This window comes from Bos indicus, chromosome 10 (genome assembly GCF_029378745.1).
Source record: "Bos indicus isolate NIAB-ARS_2022 breed Sahiwal x Tharparkar chromosome 10, NIAB-ARS_B.indTharparkar_mat_pri_1.0, whole genome shotgun sequence".
Lineage (NCBI taxonomy): Eukaryota > Metazoa > Chordata > Mammalia > Artiodactyla > Bovidae > Bos > Bos indicus.
The window spans coordinates 10,339,651-10,362,311 of NC_091769.1; the positions used below are offsets into that span (position 1 = coordinate 10,339,651).

Sequence of the window (22,661 nt, forward strand, 5' to 3'; positions counted from 1 at the left end):
CAGATTGATTCACTTGATTATATGTAAATTAATTAAATCCTGATTAAACAGCTTACAAAAAGTTGTGCTGAGCGAAAGATGCCAGACACAAAGTATAAACTACACCTCCATTTACATGGAATTCTAGAAAATTGTTCTGAGGAGTTGTTGCCTGTGGTGGGGCCGGGGAGATTCTCTGAGAGGAGCAGATGTAACAGTCCTTTGGAGAGATTGATGTATTTTAAATCTTGATTATGGTGGCTGTTAACATGAGTATAAAACTTTGACAAAATTTATGTTTAAAACATGGGTACATTTTGTTGTATATAAATTATAACTCAGGTAATTTTTTAAAAGAGGAATGAGCAAAATGTACAAGTTTATGTAGAGACACAAAATGAGGCGATCAACATAGCCTGAAGACATACAGTAAAAGAGGGATTAGTGAGCTTCACTATTGAAGAATAAGAAGTCAGTAGGAAGTGAGTATACATGTTTGTATTAGAGATTGAAATTGAGACTATTCCATATATATATAAGAATAGGAATGATATAATAAACAGGCATAGTACTTGGGTTTTTAGACCCAGTAAATTATTCAAACCTTATTGAATCACCAGCCCAGCACCATGTGTGGAGGCCAATAAGTGTCATGGCTGGGACTGGAGCACATTTGACTGCAAAGCCTGTTCTATTAGTTTTTCCACTGGGTGTGAATTGTTTGGTATGCCTCAGGTCTAAGGATTTGTAGGAGAGAAGGTATGGTCAGGACCTAGAAAGCTGTATCATCCCATGGAGTTTGACCTTTACTCTTTAGCCTCATCCCTTTCAGAAGCTCCCAGACTTTAATGTACTGGTTCTTTAACATGTGAAAAATGTGAGCCCCAGACAGGGAGCGTCAGTATTGTTAGAAATACAGATTCTTAGGCCTTACCTCAGATACCCTTAACCGAAACTCCAGGGAAGAGCTCAGCCATCTTTGTTTTAACAAGTCTTCCTGGTAAGTAGGACACACTGTGCAGTTGAGAGCCGCATGTCTAATAAAACCTGAAACAGCTGAGGCTTGGAGCACACTGAATTCTGAGATACCTTCACTCTGGGCCTCAGCTTTCTCATCCGTAAAACAAAAATTAAACTAGATGATCCTTGGGGAGTTACCTGGGGGTCCAGTGACTAGGACTTTTCACTGCTGGGGGCCAGGGTTTGATCCCTGGTTGGGGAGCTAAGATCACACAAGCCGTACAGCATGCCGCCCCCCGCCCCCCACCCCCGCCAAAGGAGAGAGAAGCTTAAATAAATAAGTAAAAGTAAATAAACTAGATCCTCTCTAGATTTTTAAAGACACCCAGTGTCTTAATGAGTCACAGTGAGTTCACCTACTGATAGTCTTCCTGGATTAACCATAAGCACTTCAAACACATTGTCCAACTTATTTTTAATAACTTGCTGAAAGCACATAAGTTAAAAACTAGAAGGCATCCTCAGCTTTTCCCTCCCCTTTGCATCCTGTCATATCATTTAGCAATTTGACTATTTTCTGGTTGTAATTTGAATATACTCTTCTTCCTCTACCCTTCCCCTCCCCCAGGGAAATCTGTAGGTGTCTTTGTGTGAAATAGAAAAAGACACCCATCTCCACACTATTCCAACAGACAAGTGGGCATATGCAGCAGTACAGATGGCTTGGCCAACCTCCTGGTTTTGTGCAGCGTGCAATTTTTACGTCATTGGACCACTATATACTCTACTGTGTACATTGTGAAATATATAGTGCTTGCTTGTTTTGTTGTTCAGTTGGTAAGTTGTGTCCAACTGTTTGTGACCTCATGGAGCCCCTTTGAGCCCACTAGAATCTGTCCATGGGATTCTCAGGCAAGAATACTGGAGTAGGTCGCCATTTCTTCTCCAGGGTATCTTCCCTACCCAGGGATCGAATCCACATCTCCTGCTTGTCAGGAGGGTTCCTTACCACTGAGCCCCACTATACATTATATGTAAGCACTATACATATAGTGCTTACCACTGTACATTAAGATACTTATCTCTCACCTGAACTATTTATTGATTTCCTTATCTTTAGATGCCTTTTACCTTCAAAAATGCATCATTTCATACTCTTTCCTGAGGATATTACATTTTACATTTACTTTGAATGTAAAAATGCATGAAATACATGATGCCGAATCTAATTATGTCATCCTGTTAATCAAGAGTCATATAACTCCTAGGCCTGGAAAATTCACATTAAGATCACCACTACATCAGTATACTGACAAGTTTATCTTTGCATTTGTTTTACCCAAGAATCAGAGTGCTTTTTAAAAAAGTACTATCTCAACAATAGAAGTAACACTTAAGCATCTCATATAAAACCCAGTATCCAAGCTAGTAATGTACTTTATAATAAGTAATTCCTTGCCAAGAAATCTGTGTTTATAAACTAGTCTCACTATCCTAGCTACCTAAACTGACACATACTTTTTTCCATGTTAAAAACAGACACTGTTTTCTTTCTGGCCCTGAAATTGACAACAGAGGAGTCACTGTTTTTAGCACATGACCCAGCTGACCAGTGCTGTGCATCTTTGGATTCGCCAAGTTAGGAAAAGAACTCAGTATCCTAGCTTAACGTCTTCAGTACAATAAACTATAATCACATTTTTAAACAGTAGGCTGTAGCATTAGCTACTGAGTTTTAGAAGTCAGTGAAAACACAGCATTTAAAAAGCATAGCATGTTTCTCTTCTGTGTATTTGGGTATATATGTGCGATGAAGGTAAAGATAATCCAACAACAAAGTACAGGTTATCTCCAAATACCAGATTTTTTATATTTTTTTATTTCTCATTTCTGTACAGTGTTTAACTATGCAAGTAAAAGTTTCTATCTTCATGATCTGAGTTAAGATTTTTGAATTACGAGCACTGCTCATTCTGTTTATTACATTTTCTGTACCACAGTTGGGTTTGTTGGGATCTAACTGGAAGATCAAACCAGTTATTTCAACAGAGAACCATAAGGCAGCTCTCAGGTACCAGAGTTAATTGCAGAAACGGCCACCACTCCTAGGATTGGGGGTTACAAAGGGAAAAGGTGAGGATAGGCCCTATGAAGCTGACCTCTGAGGAAGAAGACTGCTGTTTGAGAGAACCAGACCCCTGGGGATAAAGCACTGATGGACTGGTGCTGCTTTGTCTTGGGCACACACAGTGAGGCCGGTTCTGCAGAGCTTAAAAACTGCAGACTCGTTTCTGTTAACTTCTTGAAGAAGGTACTAGATGCTGAGATTAAAAAGCGAGACTGGAATGATGATCACAGAACAGCAAACAAGAAAGTCAAGTGACAAAGATAGGAAGACGCAAGGTGTCTCTTTCCTTCAACTCTGAAATCTCCTCCAGCCCTTCCTCCTGGCAAAGGATAAATGTGGTTTTCAGAGCCCGAATCCTAGCATCACAAGGCAGAAGGCTGAACTTGGAGGTGATAGAATCCAAATACATTTTGACTTTCAAAGTCAGTGAAAAACTGTAGCTAACCTAAATTACAGTCTTAGGTATAATAACCAGACGGAGTTTAGTCATGTCATTGAAAGGGACTTCTGTCATAACATGCTGAATAAGAATTTAAGTTTTGCTGCAGTGATCAATTTATTAAATCCTTTTTTCATATTTGTGAATCTTTTGCTTTTTAACTTGTTTTAAATTGCAACAAATGAAAGCACAAAACCTTGATGGTTTTATTACAGAAAACAAGTTTTCTAGACTCTTACATGCAAAAAGTCTAAATATGCCACCTACTGCTGAGAATGCCACAGTGGCTTCCAGTTGCTTGTCACGTGCAGCACAAGCTCCAGAGCCTCCTCATGGTGATCATAGCCTACTTGTCTAGGCTTATCTTCCTCTACCTTCATCTGTTTTACCTGAACTCCAGGTAGGCTGGACTGCTCTCTGTCCTTTACCATACATTGAACTTAACTTGCCTCAAGGCTTTTCTCAGGTTAATTCTTATCTACAGCACGCATTTTGGGTGATTCTCTTTTCCCATATCCTCCCCATGTAACTGTCAAAATCTGACCCCTCCTTCAAATCCTTCTGCAATTTATGGACTTCAGTAAAGTTTGTTTGTCCTGATCTAAACAGCTAAATGTGTTCAAAGATTATGGTATCATAAATTCAGTTCAGTTCATTCACTCAGTCGTGTCCGACTCCTTGCAACCCCATGAATTGCAGCACGCCAGGCCTCCCTGTCCATCACCAACTCCCAGAGTCTACTCAAACTCATGTGCATCGAGTCGGTAATGCCATCCAGCCATCTCATCCTCTGTTGTCCCCTTCTCCTCCTGCCCCCAATTCCTCCCAGCATCAGAGTCTTTTCCAATGAGTCAACTCTTCGCATGAGGTGGCCAAAGTACTGGAGTTTCACCTTTAGCATCATTCCTTCCAAAGAACACCCAGGACTGATCTCCTTTAGAATGGACTGGTTGGATCTTGCAGTCCAAGGGACTCTCAAGAGTCTTCTCCAACACCACAGTTCAAAAGCTTTTTAGTTCCTCTTCACTTTCTGCCATAAGGGTAGTATCATAAATTACTTTTCAGAAAAGGTTTTAGTCAATTTATAGTTCCACCAGCAGTATATTATGTGTCTCTTGTCTCACCGTGACCTCACTAACCCTAGTTAGTCTTGTTTTTAATTTTTGCTTAGTAATTTTTCTAAATGGTTTGTCATCCTACCATCTAAAAACAATCAGAAGGTTGTGTGTTCATGTCACGTTGGGGTCAGAGTGGCTTTTTTTAGGGGCTTCCCTGGTGGCTCAGATGGTAAAGCGCCTGTCTGCAATGCAGGAGACCCAGGTTTGATCCCTGGCTTGGGAAGATCCCCTGGAGAAGGAAATGGCAGCCCACTCCAGTGTTCTTGCCTGGAGAATCCCATGGACAGAGGAGCCTGGTGGGCTAGTCTGTGGGGTTGCAAAGAGTCAGACACAACAGAGCAACTCCACTTTTCATCTAAAGACAGCTGTTCCTCCCCTCTTCTCTACCAATTTATTTTTAACTGGGTTCTTTCTTTTTTACTTGTTATTTTATATTGGAGTATAGGTGCTTTACAAAGTTGTGTTACTCTCAGATGTACAGCAGAGTGATTCAGTTGTACATAATACATATATCTGTTCTTTCTCAGATGCTTTTTATAACTGGGTTCTTTCTTCACAGGAGAAAACATAGGTTCTCCCTCTAACCTGCTCCATGGCCTCCCATTCAAATAAAGCGTAGTGCCTACCCTTAATAAGCCTTATTCCCTTCTCCTATTCACTTACACAGATTTCTGAAAAGAGAGTATTTACACGTTTCTATATCTCTGTCCTCCTTAAAAACATGTATGGAAGTGGAATTTTATTCACTCTTTCAGGAAATATTTTAGATTACCTAGTTCATGCCAGGCAGCATGCTAGTGAAGAGCAAGCAAGCAGAGATACTGTGCATTCTTTGCCCTCACGGAACATTCAGAGTGGGAAGCTGGTGATATAAAATAAAATACGAGTGTGATAAGAGGTAAGAGCCAATCTGATCACACGGACCACAGCCTTGTCTAACTCAGTGAAACTAAGCCATGCTGTGTAGGGCCACCCAAGATGGGAGGGTCATAGTGGAGAGGTCTCACAGATTGTGGTCCACTGAAGAAGGGAATGGCAGACCACTTCAGTATTCTTGCCTTGAGAACCCCATGAACAGTATGAAAAGGCAAAATGATAGGATCCTGAAAGGGGAACTCCCCACGTTGGTAGGTACCCAACATGCTACTGGAGATCAGTGGAGAAATAACTCCAGAAAGAATGAAGGGATGGAGCCAAAGCAAAAACAGTACCCAGTTGTGGATGTTACTGGTGATAGAAGCAAGGTCTGATGCTGTAAAGAGCAATATTGCATAGGAACCTGGAATGTCAGATCCATGAATCAAGGCAAATTGGAAGTGGTCAAACAGGAGATGGCAAGAGTGAATGTTGACATTCTAGGAATCAGCGAACTAAAATGAACTGAAATGGGTGAATTTAACTCAGATGACCATTATATCTACTACTGTGGGCAAGAATCCCTTAGAAGAAATGGAGTAGCCATCATGGTCAACAAAAGAGTCCAAAATGCAGTACTTGGATGCAATCTCAAAAACGACAGAATGATCTCTGTTCGTTTCCAAGGCAAACCATTCAATATCATGGTAATCCAGCCTACACCCCAACCAGTAACACTGAAGAAGCTGAAGTTGAATGGTTCTATGAAGACCTACAAGACCTTTTAGAACTAATACCCAAAAAAGATGTCCTTTTCATTATAGGGGACTGGAATGCAAAAGTAGGAAGTCAAGAAACACCTGGAGTAACAGGCAAATTTGGCCTTGGAATACGGAATGAAGCAGGGCAAAGGCTAATAGAGTTCTGCCAAGAGAACACACTGGTCATAGCAAACACCCTCTTCCAACAACACAAGAGAAGACTCTACACATGGTCATCACTAGTCAACACTGAAATCAGATTGATTATATTCTTTGCAGCCAAAGATGGAGAAGCTCTATACAGTCAGCAAAAACAAGACCCGGAGCTGACTGTGGCTCAGATCATGAACTCTTTATTGCCAAATTCAGACTTAAATTGAAGAAAGGAGGGGAAACCACTAGACCATTCAGGTATGACCTAAATCAAATCCCTCATGATTATACAGTGGAAAGTGACAAATAGATTCAAGGGACTAGATCTGATAGATAGAGTGCCTGATGAACTATGGATGGAGGTTCGTGACACTGTACAGGAGACAGCGATCAAGACCATACCCATGGAAAAGAAATGCAAAAAAGTAAAATGGCTGTCTGAGGAGGCCTTACAAATAGCTCTGAAAAGAAGAGAAGCGAAAAGGAAAGACATAAGCATCTGAATGCAGAGTTCCAAAGAATAGCAAGGAGAGATAAGAAAGCTTTCCTCAATGAACAATGCAAAGAAATAGAGGAAAACAACAGAATGGGAAAGACTAGAGATCTCTTCAAGAAAATTAGAAATACCAAGGGAACATTTCATGCAAAGATAGGCTTGATAAAGGACAGAAATGGTATGGACCTAACAGAAGCAGAAGATATTAAGAGGTGGCAAGAATACACAGAAGAACTGTACAAAAAAGAGCTTCACGACCCAGATAATCACGATGGTGTGATCACTCACCTAGAGCCAGACATCCTGGAATGTGAAGTCAAGTGGGCCTTAGAAAGCATCACTATAAACAAAGCTAGTGGAGGTGATGGAATTCCAGTTGAGCTATTTCAAATCCTGAAAGATGATGCTGTGAAAGTGGTGCACTCAATATGCCAGCAAATTTGGAAAACTCAGCAGTGGCCACAGGACAGGAAAAGGTCAGTTTTCATTCCAATCCCAAAGAAAGGCAATGCCAAAGAATGCTCAAACTACTGCACAATTGCACTCATCTCATATGCTAGTAAAGTAATGCTCAAAATTCTCCAAGCCAGGCTTCAGCAATATGTGAACCATGAACTTCCAGATGTTCAAGCTGGTTTTAGAAAAGGCAGAGGAACCAGAGATCAAATTGCCAACATCCGCTGGATCATGGAAAAAGCAAGAGAGTTCCAGAAAAACATCTATTTCTGCTTTATTGACTCTGCCAAAGCCTTGGACTGTGTGGATCACCATAAACTGTGGAAAATTCTGAAAGAGATGGAAATACCAGACCACCTGACCTGCCTCTTGAGAAACCTATATGCAGGTCAGGAAGCAAAAGTTAGAACTGGACATGGAACAACAGACTGGTTCCAAATAAGGAAAAGGAGTACGTCAAGGCTATATATTGTCACCCTACTTGTTTAACTTATATGCAGAGTACATCATAAAGAAACGCTGGGCTGGAAGAAGCACAAGCTGGAATCAAGATTGCCAGGAGAAATATCAGTAACCTCAGATATGCAGATAACACCACCCTTATGGCAGAAAGTGAAGAGGAACTAAAAAGCCTCTTGATGATAGAGTGAAAAAGTTGGCTTAAAGCTCAGCATTCAGAAAACTAAGATTATGGCATCTGGTCCCATCACTTCATGGGAAATAGATGGGGAAACAGTGGAAACAGTGTCAGACTTTATTTTTGGGGGCTCCAAAATCACTGCAGATGGTGACTGCAGCCATGAAATTAAAAGATGCTTACTCCTTGGAAGGAAAGTTATGACCAACCTAGATAGCATATTCAAAAGCAGAGACATTACTTTGCCAACAAAGGTCCGTCTAGTCAAGGCTATGGTTTTTCCAGTGGTCATGTATGGATGTGAGAGTTGGACTGTGAAGAAGGCTGAGCGCCGAAGAATTGATGCTTTTGAACTGTGGTGTTGAAGAAGACTCTTGAGAGTTCCTTGGACTGCAAGGAGATCCAACCAGTCCATTCTGAAGGAGATCAGCCCTGGGATTTCTTTGGAAGGACTGGTGGTGAAGCAAAACTCCAATACTTGAGCCACCTCATGCAAAGAGTTGACTCATTGGAAAAGACTCTGATGCTGGGAGGGATTGGGGGCAGGAGGAAAAGGGACGACAGAGGATGAGATGGCTGGATGGCATCACCGACTCAATGCACATGAGTTTGGGTGAACTCCAGGAGTTGGTGATGGACAGGGAGCCTGATGTGCTGTGATTCATGGGGTGGCAAAGAGTCGGACACGACTGAGCAACTGAACTGAATTGATCTGAAGAGGTAAGAAGAAAAGGTATTTGTTAGACTGAAGAGCTTATACTGGCTATAACATTGAGCCAGGGAAGACATCCATGAACCAGTAATTGAGCTGAGATCTGAAGATATGGTGGGAATTCATAGGCAGAAGGAATTTGCCTGTACTCCAGAACTGTTGTTGCCAAGTTCATGCTGTTAGGTCCATGAATACTGGTGTTGTATCTACTTGACCCCTAAGCAGTGCTTGATAGAGTTGGTTTCTCCTCCATTGAGTCTTCCGACTTATGTGTTGTGATTTCTTACATGAACTGATTCACTGTAATTGCTTTAAATGTCTTCTACTGTGTCAAGGGTGTGTGTATGCTAAGTCGCTTCAGTCGTGTCCAACTCTTTGCGACCCCATGGACTGGAGCCCTTCAGGCTCCTCTGTCCATGGGATTCTCCAGGTGAGAATACTGGAGTGGGTTGCCATGCCCTCCTCCAGGGGATCGTCCCAACCCAGGGATCAAACCCACAGTTCTTATGCCCCCTGAATTGGCAGGTGGGTATTTTACCACTGGCGCACCTAGCAAGGGTATCCAAGGGTACCTAGAATTAAACTTAACATATATAAAATGAAATTCTTGACAATTCCATGTACATATTTTTTCTTGGTAATCCTGGAATCATTTTTCCCTCTATTTGGAAGACTGTTTCTTTAAGGAGCAGTATATTATATACTATATTATATAGTATTATATTATATACTATATTGTTGCTTCAAGACTAAATGAAATCTTATAGACTGTTCTTTTGATTTCTGTTCCTTTAGTTGTACTGTTTAAAGAGTATGACCCTCATTATTTCTACTTTAGAAATTTGCTTACTTGATCAGTTTTTAAGTGCACCAGGGATGGACTAACATTTTTCACTATAAAGTTTTTCCCGATCATCCTAATATTGGTGTTACTAACTTAACTGTTTAATTTTTAATCTCTTTCTCGGTATGTGGTAAAACACTACAGAGTATACAGAGGGTCTGTGGCTGTTTCCTGAACTGTACCTTTACTCCATATTAACATACCTGTGTAGTGCTTTTCTGTACTTTGATATTAATATTGTTACTTCTGTGACATTCACCTGGCATATCTCTGTCCATTACCTGATTTTCAACTTTTCCTTTGTCCTTTCATTTTAGCTGTGGCTCTTATAAATAATATGTAGCCAGTTTTTCTCTGTTACTTACTTATTGCAGAGTCCTTCAGTAGGCAGATAGGCTTATTTTTTATATACTGTCAACCTTATTTATTTATGTTGATGATTAAATAAGTACTTTATTGGCACAAATAATTCTTAACCTAAAAATATAATTATCATAAAGGAGGAAATAAAAATTTTCCAGCACCCCAAAATAATTAGTCAAACATTTTGTTCTGTGTTCTTCATTTATATATATATGGAAGAGAGAAGGCTAAAGAATCCAATAGAGGAGGAAAAGGGAAACAGGTTTCTGTATTAACTGTCTTCAACATTCTTGTTAATTTAATTGTTTTGTAAATTGATAGCATTTCCTCAAGAGCAGAGAAAAGTAAATATTCTTTTAGTACCAAGAGTACCTGACACACAAAGTTCAGTAGATGTTTAAGGAATGAATAGAGAAAGAAATTATTTTTTCAGTTTTTCTTTTTTCTCTCTAAAGATTTCTATGGAAAATGACTACCTGGGCCCCCGAAGAATTGAAAGTCTACAGAAAGAGGATGCTGACTGGCAGCGGAAAGCCCACATGGCCGTGCTGTCCATTCAGGATCTTACCGTCAAATACTTTGAAATAACAGCTAAAGCTCAAAAAGGTGAGTTTCCCAGTACAGTTATCCTTGTTAGGTATTTTTAAAAGTGAGTGGAGGTTTTTTTTCTTAATGAGTCGTTTAAATGTTTTTTGTTCACAATAGTTATAGAAAAGAATATAAAGACCCTTCAATCCTAGCAGTTAAAGAAGATCACTATTAAGTTAAGGTATATCCTTCCAGTCTTTTTCTAGGCATTATGTGTTAACATATACTCACCTGTAAAATAATTAAAAATAATGGGTATTTGTATAACAGATGACAATTCTGACAGTAAATGTTTACAGTTATAGGGTTCACAGCTTAAAGGCAAAATTCCCAAGAAGACTGCCTTCCCTTCAGACACTACTTGCAAATTTGGGATGTCCACAGGCCATCTGTACTTCTAAACAGTAGACTACAAATTTAGTGGTTCTGCTACAGCCCTTTTAAGTTTGAAAAATTCACTACAGTGACTCAGAGAACTCAGGAAAACATAGTTCCCATTACAATTTATAAAAGATAGAAATCAAGGGTTTCCCTGTGACTCAGTGGTAAAGAATCCGCCTGCCAATGCAGGGGACACAGGTTCTATCCCTAATTTTTGAAGATCTTGCACACTGCAGAGCAGCTAGCCCCGTGTGCCATGACTGTCGAGCCTGAGCTCTAGAGCCCGGGTGCTGCAGCCACTGAAGGCCGCACACCCGAGAGCCTGTGCTCCACAGTAAGAGAAGCCACCTCAGCGAGTGCACCTCTAGTGCACCGCACAGGAGAGCAGCGCCTGCTCGTGCAGCTGGAGAAAGGCCCGCACAGCAGCGAAGACCCAGCATAGCCAAAAATAAACGAGGAAACTTCTTTTAAAAAGATAGAAATCAAGCCAAATGAAGAGATACATATGACAAGGTCTGTCTGTCTAGGTCCATTTCTTCCAACTCCTTTCCATAGGAGGCCACAGAACTCTCCACCACTCTCTGAGAAGCAGTTTGAATTATTCATATTCATATAGAGCATTCTACATTCATAATTTTCTGCATTACCTTCATATTCCTGAGCTGTTGGAAAATAATTTCCAGTGAAGTGAGCAGCAGTTAGGTGGAAAAATACATCTGTCAAGAGATGTTGGTAGACAAAGTATTGACTAGCTCTTATAGTAGGTAACAACATGAGACTGAATTAGGACAGAAACTGCTCTATATACATAGCCCTTAAGTGGAAAGCAGAGAAAAGGCTCCAGACTATTTTTGCTTTTACAGAATGTTTAGCTTTATTAAGTTGTGATTACAGATTCCGGTGAAAATCAGGGGAGTAGCAGACTAGGTATTTAAGTAACTAGTTTAACTCTCCTTGATTTTTAAGTCACCAAAACTCTTCAGTTTCATATATCTGTGTTGAAGGTGTTGATAATGCCACCATGCCTATTCTGTAGGATTGCTAGGCAGATAAATAGAATATATGGAAAAAGTACTTTGAAATAAACATAGCATTGTGTTAATCTGAGTGATTGTGGTTGTGTGCATGAGGGAGAGAAGAAACAAAACAGACCACGTATTTGGTTAATATTGCTATGTAAAGTGAGAGAAACACTTGAGTACATATTATCCTCTCATTTAATTTCCACAAGTCTTCCAAGGAGGTACTGTATTTCCTTATGTTTATCATTCAAGGGAATTTAGCCCAAGAGCAGGTAAGTTTCTGCCTTAAGTTACATGTTGATGGGTACAAGTGAGAATTTAACTCCAAGCTGTCTCCTAACCCACTGCTGCTGTTTTTGCCCCTACATTGCACTGCTGTATTGATACTACGGTTGCATAAATATTGTCATACATTTTTTTAAAGAGATAGGCAGAGATTTAAAATGGCAGAATCATTTGATATGTAGGCAACATAAGTAGATGTTATTTGTTAAACCCTAAAATTAAGGATCAGATTAATGTTCAAATATGTTAGCAGTTAAAGGCCACAGAAAAAGAAACCAAAAGAACTATATTGAGAGACGATTCTGAGTAAGTAGATTGCTCATTTGTCATAAGAACTCAATAGATTTTTAAGATTAAGTCAAGAAATAGTAATGTTCTTGAATGCAGATAATTACCACGAACAGGTTCCAAGTTGGTTGCATCTGGTCATTGGGACTAAGGGTGGAGGGAGGGAGTTGAGCCCAAGAAATTATTCTTTCCACTTTCAGCTTCTCTGTACAATTTTAATTTTTAAGTATGTTCTAGTATCTTGCCTAGAAAATCCCATGGACGGAGGAGCCTGGAAGACTGCAGTCCATGGGGTCGCTGAGGGTCGGACACGACTGAGTGACTTCACTTTCACTTTTCACTTTCCTGCATTGGAGAAGGAAATGGCAACCCACTCCAGTGGTCTTGCCTGGAGAATCCCAGGGACAGGGGAGCCTGGTGGGCTGCTGTCTCTGGGGTCGCACAGAGTCGGACACGACTGAAGTGACGCAGCAGCAGCAGTATTACTGTAAAAAATTTTCTGAGGCAGATGTTATTGAGATACTTTTTGCAAAGAGAGTTATGATGTATTGAAATACAAAAGTATTAATCACTTAACCTCTGAGCATAAGAAACTACTAGAGAATGTATATTGACCTAAAGAGTATATTAGATACTTCATAATCAGATTGCCTGCCTCTTTTATGTTACTTAAAACATGTTTCTGACCTGTTAATCAGAAGGGACATAGAATGGTTGGATTCATTGTATAAGGACCCAAGATGAGCCAGCACCACACTGTTATCAGTTAAACAGTTAACTGATATCAGTTAAAACTTATTTAACTGGAAGATATTATCTGTTTGAGTGTCAAGAAATGTTTCCTGGATGAGGCCTCTGTTGTGGCAAACTGGAAGTTTTTCTTTTTTTGTATGGTGGCCAGAAATTGGGTGTCTTCCTTGGGGCTTAACTGTACTCCAACAGTAACCTTAGTGGCATAAGTGTCATGATAATGTCTAGACACTTATTTCACCCTATATCATATCATTGAAATACATTTGAAGAACTCAAAAAGGTACATGAATTTAAATAATTTTTAAATAACCTTTAATAGTTATGGTTCTGATTTCAAGTAACATACCTCAGAAAAGGTATGAACCTTCACAGAATAAAGTTTTATAGAAATTGTGAAATTTAATAATACTGGAAAATGTGAAAAGAATATTTTTAAGTAAGTTTTAAAATTAACCTGAAAACTTAAGTTTCATCTTGAGAAAGTTATTTCTCGGGATGATTATTTAAAATTCTTATTGGAGACATTAGAGAAAATCTAAGATAGTATTGATTTATATAGGTTATACGTATTTTATCATGTTATAGGTAATCTGTCATGAACCGGTATAGGTAATTTATCATGAGGGTAGGATTTATGTGCTTATCTTTGAGTGGGTGATCAGTGTGATCTTAAGACTTCCAAATTCTTGAGTATCAAGTTGTTTCATGTCTTAATGTCTCAATGTCCTTTTTAAAATTATCAATAGCTGTGTATGATCGAATGCGAGCAGATCAGAAGAAATTTGGTAAAGCGTCATGGGCAGCAGCCGCTGAACGTATGGAAAAACTTCAGTATGCAGTTTCTAAGGAGACTTTGCAGATGATGAGAGCTAAAGAGATCTGTTTGGAACAGAAGAAACATGCTCTAAAAGAAGAGGTAACAAAAACCATAAGAAAGATATATTTAAAATTATTTTTAATTTAGATGTGCTGTATTTGGTACAAGACTTAAATTTTTCTGACCCTCCTGGCAGCACTGTCTTCATGAGGTGATGATAACTTTCACATTGGGGCCTATGATAGAATTCGAGTTATTGCATTTTCACAGCATCTGAGCGTGACTGTAGGCAGCAATTGTTAACAATTGTTAAAAGAAAAAGGGGCACTCATTTCCTATCTCCCCTTCAACTCTCACCACACCTTGGCAACTATTTTCTCTCTTTAGATTTGCTATTCTGGACATTTTATGTAAATGAAATCATAAGACATGTGATTTTTTTTTTAATGCTTTTCACCCCACATAATATAATGTTTTCAAAGTTCATCCATATTGTGGCATATTTCATTGCTCAGTCTACTTCTTTTTCAAATGATACACCACTCTATAGTTACACCACACTTTATGTGTTCATCAGTTGATGAACTTTTGGGTTCTTTCTATTTTTAGAGCTCTATGAATAAAGCTGTTATGAACATTTTAGACAAGGTTTTCGTTTATCTTGGTGTGAAATGCTATTTAACCTATTGAGGAACTGCCAGACTGTTTTCCAAACAGCTGTACCATTTCCATCCTCATTAGCAGTGTACAAAATGATAGAATTTCTCCACATCTTTCTTTACATTATCACTAATACTGTCTTTTTTGTTTTAGCCATCCTGGTGGGTGTGAAGTGGTGTCTTGGGGTTTTGATTTGCATTTCTCTGATGGCATTTATGTCTAGTATCTTTTTGTGTGCTAAATTGGCCACTTATATGTCATCTTTGGAGAAATTTTGATTCAGATCATTTGCCCATTTAACTTTTTTTTTCATGGCCTGTGGATCTACTGGAAAGCTAAGAAGCTTCATAATTTCTTTACATATTCCAGAGACAAGTCTTTTATCAAATACATGATTTGTAAGTATTTGCTCCCATTCCGTGGCTTGACTGGATTGGCTTCTAATATGTATCTGTGAAAGTTGTACATTCTACTCTAGAGAAGAACAAAATGTCATCACTGTTTTTATTAATATAGCTTTATGTAAAACACATTGCTTTATGAATGTGCCTATGCATGTCTAACTCTTGTTTAAAAAAGACTGTATGAGGTAATCTATAATATATTATGGCTCTGATCTAGAAAGAACTTTTGTTAATGGATTTATTTTTCCCTCTTCTTTTTTGCTACTATTGTTAAAGGAAAAGTTAGAACTTGTTCTGAACTTTTTCACACTATTCAGAATCTCTTACAGATTTTAGCTCCATCTCTTCTTCATCTGAGGCATTTCCACTCTAACCTTCTTTTCTATTTAGCTTTCTCCTTTATGTTTCTAGATGTTTCTCAAGTTCTAGAACTTTAAAACTTGAAATACTAGCATTTTATTGACTCTGAAATAGAGTGCTACTCTTTATCACACTGACTAGCTTTATTCTAACCAGGATGAATAGTACTAACAACATAGGGTGCCTAAAAGAGCTGCAGAGAGTTAGGTTTATAACTGTTTGCCATTGCAAGAACATTTCTTACTGGAATTGGTCTCTTGTGGTAGACGAAGGGCGAGGCTGAAATGGGCCAGGGAGTTTGGCATTTATCAGTGGGGTCATTTTCCCTGGGGTCATCCCAGTACCATAATAGTCTGTTTTGAATGTTCTGGATTATGTTTGAGTTCTTCAAAGGATTTGGTAAAACTGTTTTTACCAAAAGAGTTCCAGAAAAACATCTATTTCTGCTTTATTGACTATGCCAAAGCCTTGGACTGTGTGGATCACAATAAACTGTGGAAAATTCTGAAAGAGATGGGAATACCAGACCACCTGACCTGCCTCTTGAGAAACCTATATGCAGGTCAGAAAGCAACAGTAACTGGACATGGAACAACAGACTGGTTCCAAATAGGAAAAGGAGTACATCAAGGTTGTATATTGTCATCCTGCTTTTAACTTATCCTGTCATCCTGCATTTAACTTATATGCAGAGTACATCATGAGAAATGCTGGGCTGGAAGAAGCACAAGCTGGAATCAAGATTGCCAGGAGAAATATCAATAACCTCAGATATGCAGATGACACCACCCTTATGGCAGAAAGTGAAGAGGAACTAAAAAGCCTCTTCATGAAAGTGAAAGAGGAGACTGAAAAAGTTGGCTTAAAGCTTAGCATTCAGAAAACTAAGATCATGGCATCTGGTCCCATCACTTCATGGCAGATAGATGGGGAAACAGTGGAAACAGTGTCAGACTTTATTTTTGGGGCTCCAGAATCACTGCAGATGGTGATTGCAGCCAAACTTTTACTCCTTGAAAGGTTATGACCAACCTAGATAGCATATTGAAAAGCAGAGATGTTACTTTGCCAACAAACGTCCGTCTAGTCAAGGCTTTGGTTTTTCCAGTGGTCATGTATGGATGTGAGAGTTGGACTGTGAAGAAAGCTGAGCGCCAAAGAGTTGATGCTTTTGAACTGTGGTATTGCAGAAGACTCTTGAGAGTCCATTGCCTGCAAGGAGATCCAATCAGTCCATCCTAAAGGAAATCACTCCTGAATATTCATTGGAAGGACTGATGCTGATGCTGAAACTCCAATACTTTGGCCATCTCGTGCGAAGAGTTAACTCATTGGAAGAGACTCTGATGCTGAGAGGGATTGGGGGCAGGAGGAGAAGGGGACGACAGAGGATGAGATGGCTGGATAGCATCACCGACTCGATGGACATGGGTTTGAGTGAACCCCGGGAGTTGGTGATGGACAGGGAGGCCTGGCGCGCTGCAATTCATGGGGTCACAAAGAGTCAGACACGACTGAATGACTGAACTGAACTGAACTGAACTGGACTTAATACAGTCCATGGAATTCAGGCCAGAATACTGGAGTGGGTAGACTTTAGCCTCTCTAGGGGATCTTCCCAACCCAGGGATCGAACCCAGGTCTCCCACATTGCAGGCGGATTCTTTACCAGCCCAAGAATACTGCAATGGGTAGCCTATCCCTTCTCCAGTAGATCTTCCCAACCCAGGAATCGAACCGGGGTCTCCTACATTGCAGACAGATTCTTTATCAACTGAGCTATCAGGGAAGCCCTGATAAATTATGGGGAGATGTTTTTAAAAATGTTGATATGTTACATCTCCTTAGGTTATTTTAAAAACAAATACTTCTTCCAAATGTGACAGTGGTACATTCCATGATACAAAGCTGAACTTCGAATAACTTTTAAATTAACTTTGAAATATTAAATATCACCCGGGGAAGCAAAATCCTATTTGATTAAGATTTTAACTACACTTTAGAATAAGTACTATTCTTTTTAATTTATCTTCTTTTTAACTGAGTCTTGATTATAACCTCTTTTTAGGTCACAGACTCTTCTGCTTGTAAATTTGAAAGCTAGAAACACTGTACTCAGAGGAAAAAAATACATGTACACACAGCTTTGTACACAAATTTAGTAGGTTGTCAAGTCATCTGTAACTTAAGATGACTTAGGTCACCAGTCACTTCCCTGGTGGCTCAGAGGTTAAAGCGTCTGCCTGGAATGTGGGAGACCTGGGTTCGATCCCTGGGTCAGGAAGATCCCCTGAAGAAAGAAATGGCAACCCACTCCAGTACTCTCGCCTGGAGAATCCCATGGAGGGAAGAGCCTGGTAGGCTACAGTCCATGGGGTCGCAAAGAGTCGGACACGACTGAGCAACTTCACTTCTAAGTCATCTGTACCTGAGCCATTGACCCCAGATTGTCTGCTGGTGTTCAGTTGCTTCATGGATTTACCCTGTCTGATCAGTTAGAATATATTTCCAAACATAACTTGATTTTTTGTTCTCTCCAACTAGATATGTCCTTATTTTTATTTTCAATGCAGATGCAGAGTCTACAGGGTGGTACAGAAGCCATAGCTCGATTGGATCAGTTAGAAGGTGATTATTATGATCTGCAACTTCAGTTGTATGAAGTGCAATTTGAAATCTTGAAGTGTGAAGAGTTACTGTTGACAGCACAACTGGAAAGCATCAAAAGACTTATATCAGGTATGATGTGTATCTAACAACACAAGTCCACAAAAATACTTCTGAACGAATGATGGAATTTCCCCATGTATTTGTTTGCTTGCTTAGGAAAAATGTACATGGATACTAGCTTTATTTCTTCTGTTGAGGCTAAAAAAACTTAATGCAAAGTCAAACAATGATTTAGTAGAGGTAGCAGTTCAACTATGATCTTACCTTTGTAAAGTACTTTCTAACTTGCTTTGTTGCTTCAGCCAGAATCTGTACTCTCAAATTTTTAATTTGGTAGACAAGGTTCATAGCTTCTTACATTGAACACTTAACTGTGTGCCAGATAGTGGCACACACATCCCCCCTCTGAGATGTATTTCCCAATAATCACAGTTTTACAGAGAAAGTCAAGAGGTAATGGCTTTGCTTGAGGTTACAGAATTAGTGAGTGGATCAGAGTTCCTCTGTCTGGCTCCATAGCCCATGCTCTTAACCATTGCCTCTTGTTTCTGTTTTGTAACAGAAAAGACAGATGAAGTAGTATACTATGACACTTATGAAAGCATGGAGGCCATGCTGGAGAAGGAAGAGATGGCAGCGTCTATGCATTTTCAGAGAGAAGAACTACAGAAACTTCAGCAGAAAGCACGCCAGCTGGAGGCAAGACGTGGACGGGTTTCGGCCAAGAAAGCATACCTCAGAAATAAAAAGGTATAATTGCTTGACTGTAACCTTAATTTAAATCTTGCTTTTATTCACTACTTAATCCTTGACCCATATCTAATAATTCTAACCTGATTTGTCACTAATACTTGCATATATTTTAAAACTGAGTAAGAATAATGTCTTCTCAATACTCGAGCCATTATATTGACATATGGTTGTTAGAGAATTACCCTCTTAAACATGTTAGAACAACCAGTGGTGATGTGCTGTTTGCCTCAGCCACCCAAAGGTGATTCTGCTTGGGCATGACTACAGGACTCTATGTAATGCAAATCCTGGCTCCTTTTTATTTAAGGAGGCCAGGGGTGCTCTATAATTAAGTTGACTGGTTCTAACCTCACTCTTCAAGGAAATTTTTATTTATGTATAAAAGAAATTCAATTTCCATGCAAATAGGGACCAAAAGAAAGCAGGAGTAGCAATACTCATATCAGATAAAACAGACTTTAAAACAAAGGCTGTGAAAAGAGACAAAGAAGGTCACTACATAATGATCAAAGGATCAATCCAAGAAGAAGATATAACAATTATAAATATATATGCACCCAACACGGGAGCACCACAGTACGTAAGACAAATGCTAACAAGTATGAAAGGAGAAATTAACAATAACACAATAATAGTGGGAGACTTTAATACCCCACTTACACCTATGGATAGATCAACTAAACAGAAAATTAACAAGGAAACACAAACTTTAAACGATACAATAGACCAGTTAGACCTAATTGATATCTATAGGTCATTTCATCCCAAAACAATGAATTTCACCTTTTTCTCAAGTGCACATGGAACCTTCTCCAGGATAGATCACATCCTGGGCCATAAAGCTAGCCTTGGTAAATTCAAAAAAATAGAAATCATTCCAAGCATTTTTTCTGACCACAATGCAGTAAGATTAGATCTCAATTACAGGAGAAAAACTATTAAAAATTCCAACATATGGAGGCTGAACAACACGTTGCTGAATAACCAACAAATCACAGAAGAAATCAAAAAAGAAATCAAAATTTGCATAGAAACGAATGAAAATGAAAACACAACAACCCAAAACCTGTGGGACACGGTAAAAGCAGTCCTAAGGGGAAAGTTCATAGCAATACAGGCACACCTCAAGAAACAAGAAAAAAGTCAAATAAATAACCTAACTCTACACCTAAAGCAACTAGAAAAGGAAGAAATGAAGAACCCCAGGGTTAGTAGAAGGAAAGAAATCTTAAAAATTAGAGCAGAAATAAATGCAAAAGAAACAAAAGAGACCATAGCAAAAATCAACAAAACCAAAAGCTGGTTCTTTGAAAGGATAAATAAAATTGACAAACCATTAGCCAGACTCATCAAGAAACAAAGGGAGAAAAATCAAATCAACAAAATTAGAAACGAAAATGGAGAGATCACAACAGACAACACAGAAATACAAAGGATCATAAGAGACTACTATCAACAATTATATGCCAATAAAATGGACAACGTGGAAGAAATGGACAAATTCTTAGAAAAGTACAACTTTCCAAAACTGGACCAGGAAGAAATAGAAAATCTTAACAGACCCATCACAACCATGGAAATTGAAACTGTAATCAAAAATCTTCCAGCAAACAAAAGCCCCGGTCCAGACGGCTTCACAGCTGAATTCTACCAAAAATTTAGAGAAGAGCTAACACCTATCCTGCTCAAACTCTTCCAGAAAATTGCAGAGGAAGGTAAACTTCCAAACTCATTCTATGAGGCCACCATCACCCTAATACCAAAACCTGACAAAGATCCCACAAAAAAAGAAAACTACAGGCCAATATCACTGATGAACATAGATGCAAAAATCCTTAACAAAATTCTAGCAATCAGAATCCAACAACACATTAAAAAGATCATACACCATGATCAAGTGGGCTTTATCCCAGGGATGCAAGGATTCTTCAATATCCGCAAATCAATCAATGTAATACACCACATTAACAAATTGAAAAATAAAAACCATATGATTATCTCAATAGATGCAGAGAAAGCCTTTGACAAAATTCAACATCCATTTATGATAAAAACTCTCCAGAAAGCAGGAATAGAAGGAACATACCTCAACATAATAAAAGCTATATATGACAAACCCACAGCGAACATTATCCTCAATGGTGAAAAATTGAAAGCATTTCCTCTAAAGTCAGGAACAAGACAAGGGTGCCCACTTTCACCATTACTATTCAACATAGTATTGGAAGTTTTGGCCACAGCAATCAGAGCAGAAAAAGAAATAAAAGGAATCCAAATTGGAAAAGAAGAAGTAAAACTCTCACTATTTGCAGATGACATGATCCTCTACATAGAAAACCCTAAAGAGTCCATCAGAAAATTACTAGAAATAATCAATGACTACAGTAAAGTTGCAGGATATAAAATCAACACACAGAAATCCCTTGCATTCCTATACACTAATAATGAGAAAACAGAAAGAGAAATTAAGGAAACAATTCCATTCACCATTGCAACGGAAAGAATAAAATACTTAGGAATATATCTACCTAAAGAAACTAAAGACCTATATATAGAAAACTATAAAACACTGGTGAAAGAAATCAAAGAGGACACTAATAGATGGAGAAATATACCATGTTCATGGATTGGAAGAATCAATATAGTGAAAATGAGTATACTACCCAAAGCAATTTATAGATTCAACGCAATCCCTATCAAGCTACCAACAGTATTCTTCACAGAGCTAGAACAAATAATTTCACAATTTATATGGAAATACAAAAAACCTCGAATAGCCAAAGCGATCTTGAGAAAGAAGAATGGAACTGGAGGAATCAACCTACCTGACTTCAGGCTCTACTACAAAGCCACAGTTATCAAGACAGTATGGTACTGGCACAAAGACAGAAATATTGATCAATGGAATAAAATAGAAAGCCCAGAGATAAATCCACGCACATATGGACACCTTATCTTCGACAAAGGAGGCAAGAATATACAATGGATTAAAGACAATCTCTTTAACAAGTGGTGCTGGGAAAAGTGGTCAACCACTTGTAAAAGAATGAAACTGGACCACTTTCTAACACCATACACAAAAATAAACTCAAAATGGATTAAAGATCTAAACGTAAGACCAGAAACTATAAAACTCCTAGAGGAGAACATAGGCAAAACACTCTCCGACATACATCACAGCAGGATCCTCTATGACCCACCTCCCAGAATATTGGAAATAAAAGCAAAAATAAACAAATGGGACCTAATTAACCTTAAAAGCTTCTGCACATCAAAGGAAACTATTAGCAAGGTGAAAAGACAGCCTTCAGAATGGGAGAAAATAATAGCAAATGAAGCAACCGACAAACAACTAATCTCAAAAATATACAAGCAACTCCTACAGCTCAACTCCAGAAAAGTAAACGACCCAATCAAAAAATGGGCCAAAGAACTAAATAGACATTTCTCCAAAAAAGACATACAGATGGCTAACAAACACATGAAAAGATGCTCAACATCACTCATTATCAGAGAAATGCAAATCAAAACCACTATGAGGTACCATTTCACACCAGTCAGAATGGCTGCGATCCAAAAGTCTACAAATAATAAATGCTGGAGAGGGTGTGGAGAAAAGGGAACCCTCTTACACTGTTGGTGGGAATGCAAACTAGTACAGCCACTATGGAGAACAGTGTGGAGATTCCTTAAAAAACTGGAAATAGAACTGCCTTATGATCCAGCAATCCCACTGCTGGGCATACACACTGAGAAAACCAGAAGGGAAAGAGACACGT

At 38.9% G+C, this 22,661-nt stretch overlaps 1 protein-coding gene and 1 non-coding gene across 2 annotated transcripts in view; both read left to right on the forward strand.

Annotated features, from left to right (window-relative positions):
* The window catches only part of JMY (junction mediating and regulatory protein, p53 cofactor), an 81,485-nt gene that overhangs the window by 32,881 nt on the left and 25,943 nt on the right, over positions 1-22,661 (forward strand). Inside the window, exons 3-6 of the mRNA XM_070796878.1 lie at positions 10,357-10,507; positions 13,965-14,134; positions 18,033-18,198; positions 18,692-18,879. Of these exons, the coding sequence (XP_070652979.1) occupies positions 10,357-10,507; positions 13,965-14,134; positions 18,033-18,198; positions 18,692-18,879 (675 nt within the window). The remainder of the gene's footprint in view (positions 1-10,356; positions 10,508-13,964; positions 14,135-18,032; positions 18,199-18,691; positions 18,880-22,661) is intronic.
* TRNAC-GCA (transfer RNA cysteine (anticodon GCA)) lies at positions 4,776-4,847 on the forward strand. Its single transcript has one exon. It is a non-coding gene; the product is annotated as a tRNA-Cys (tRNA).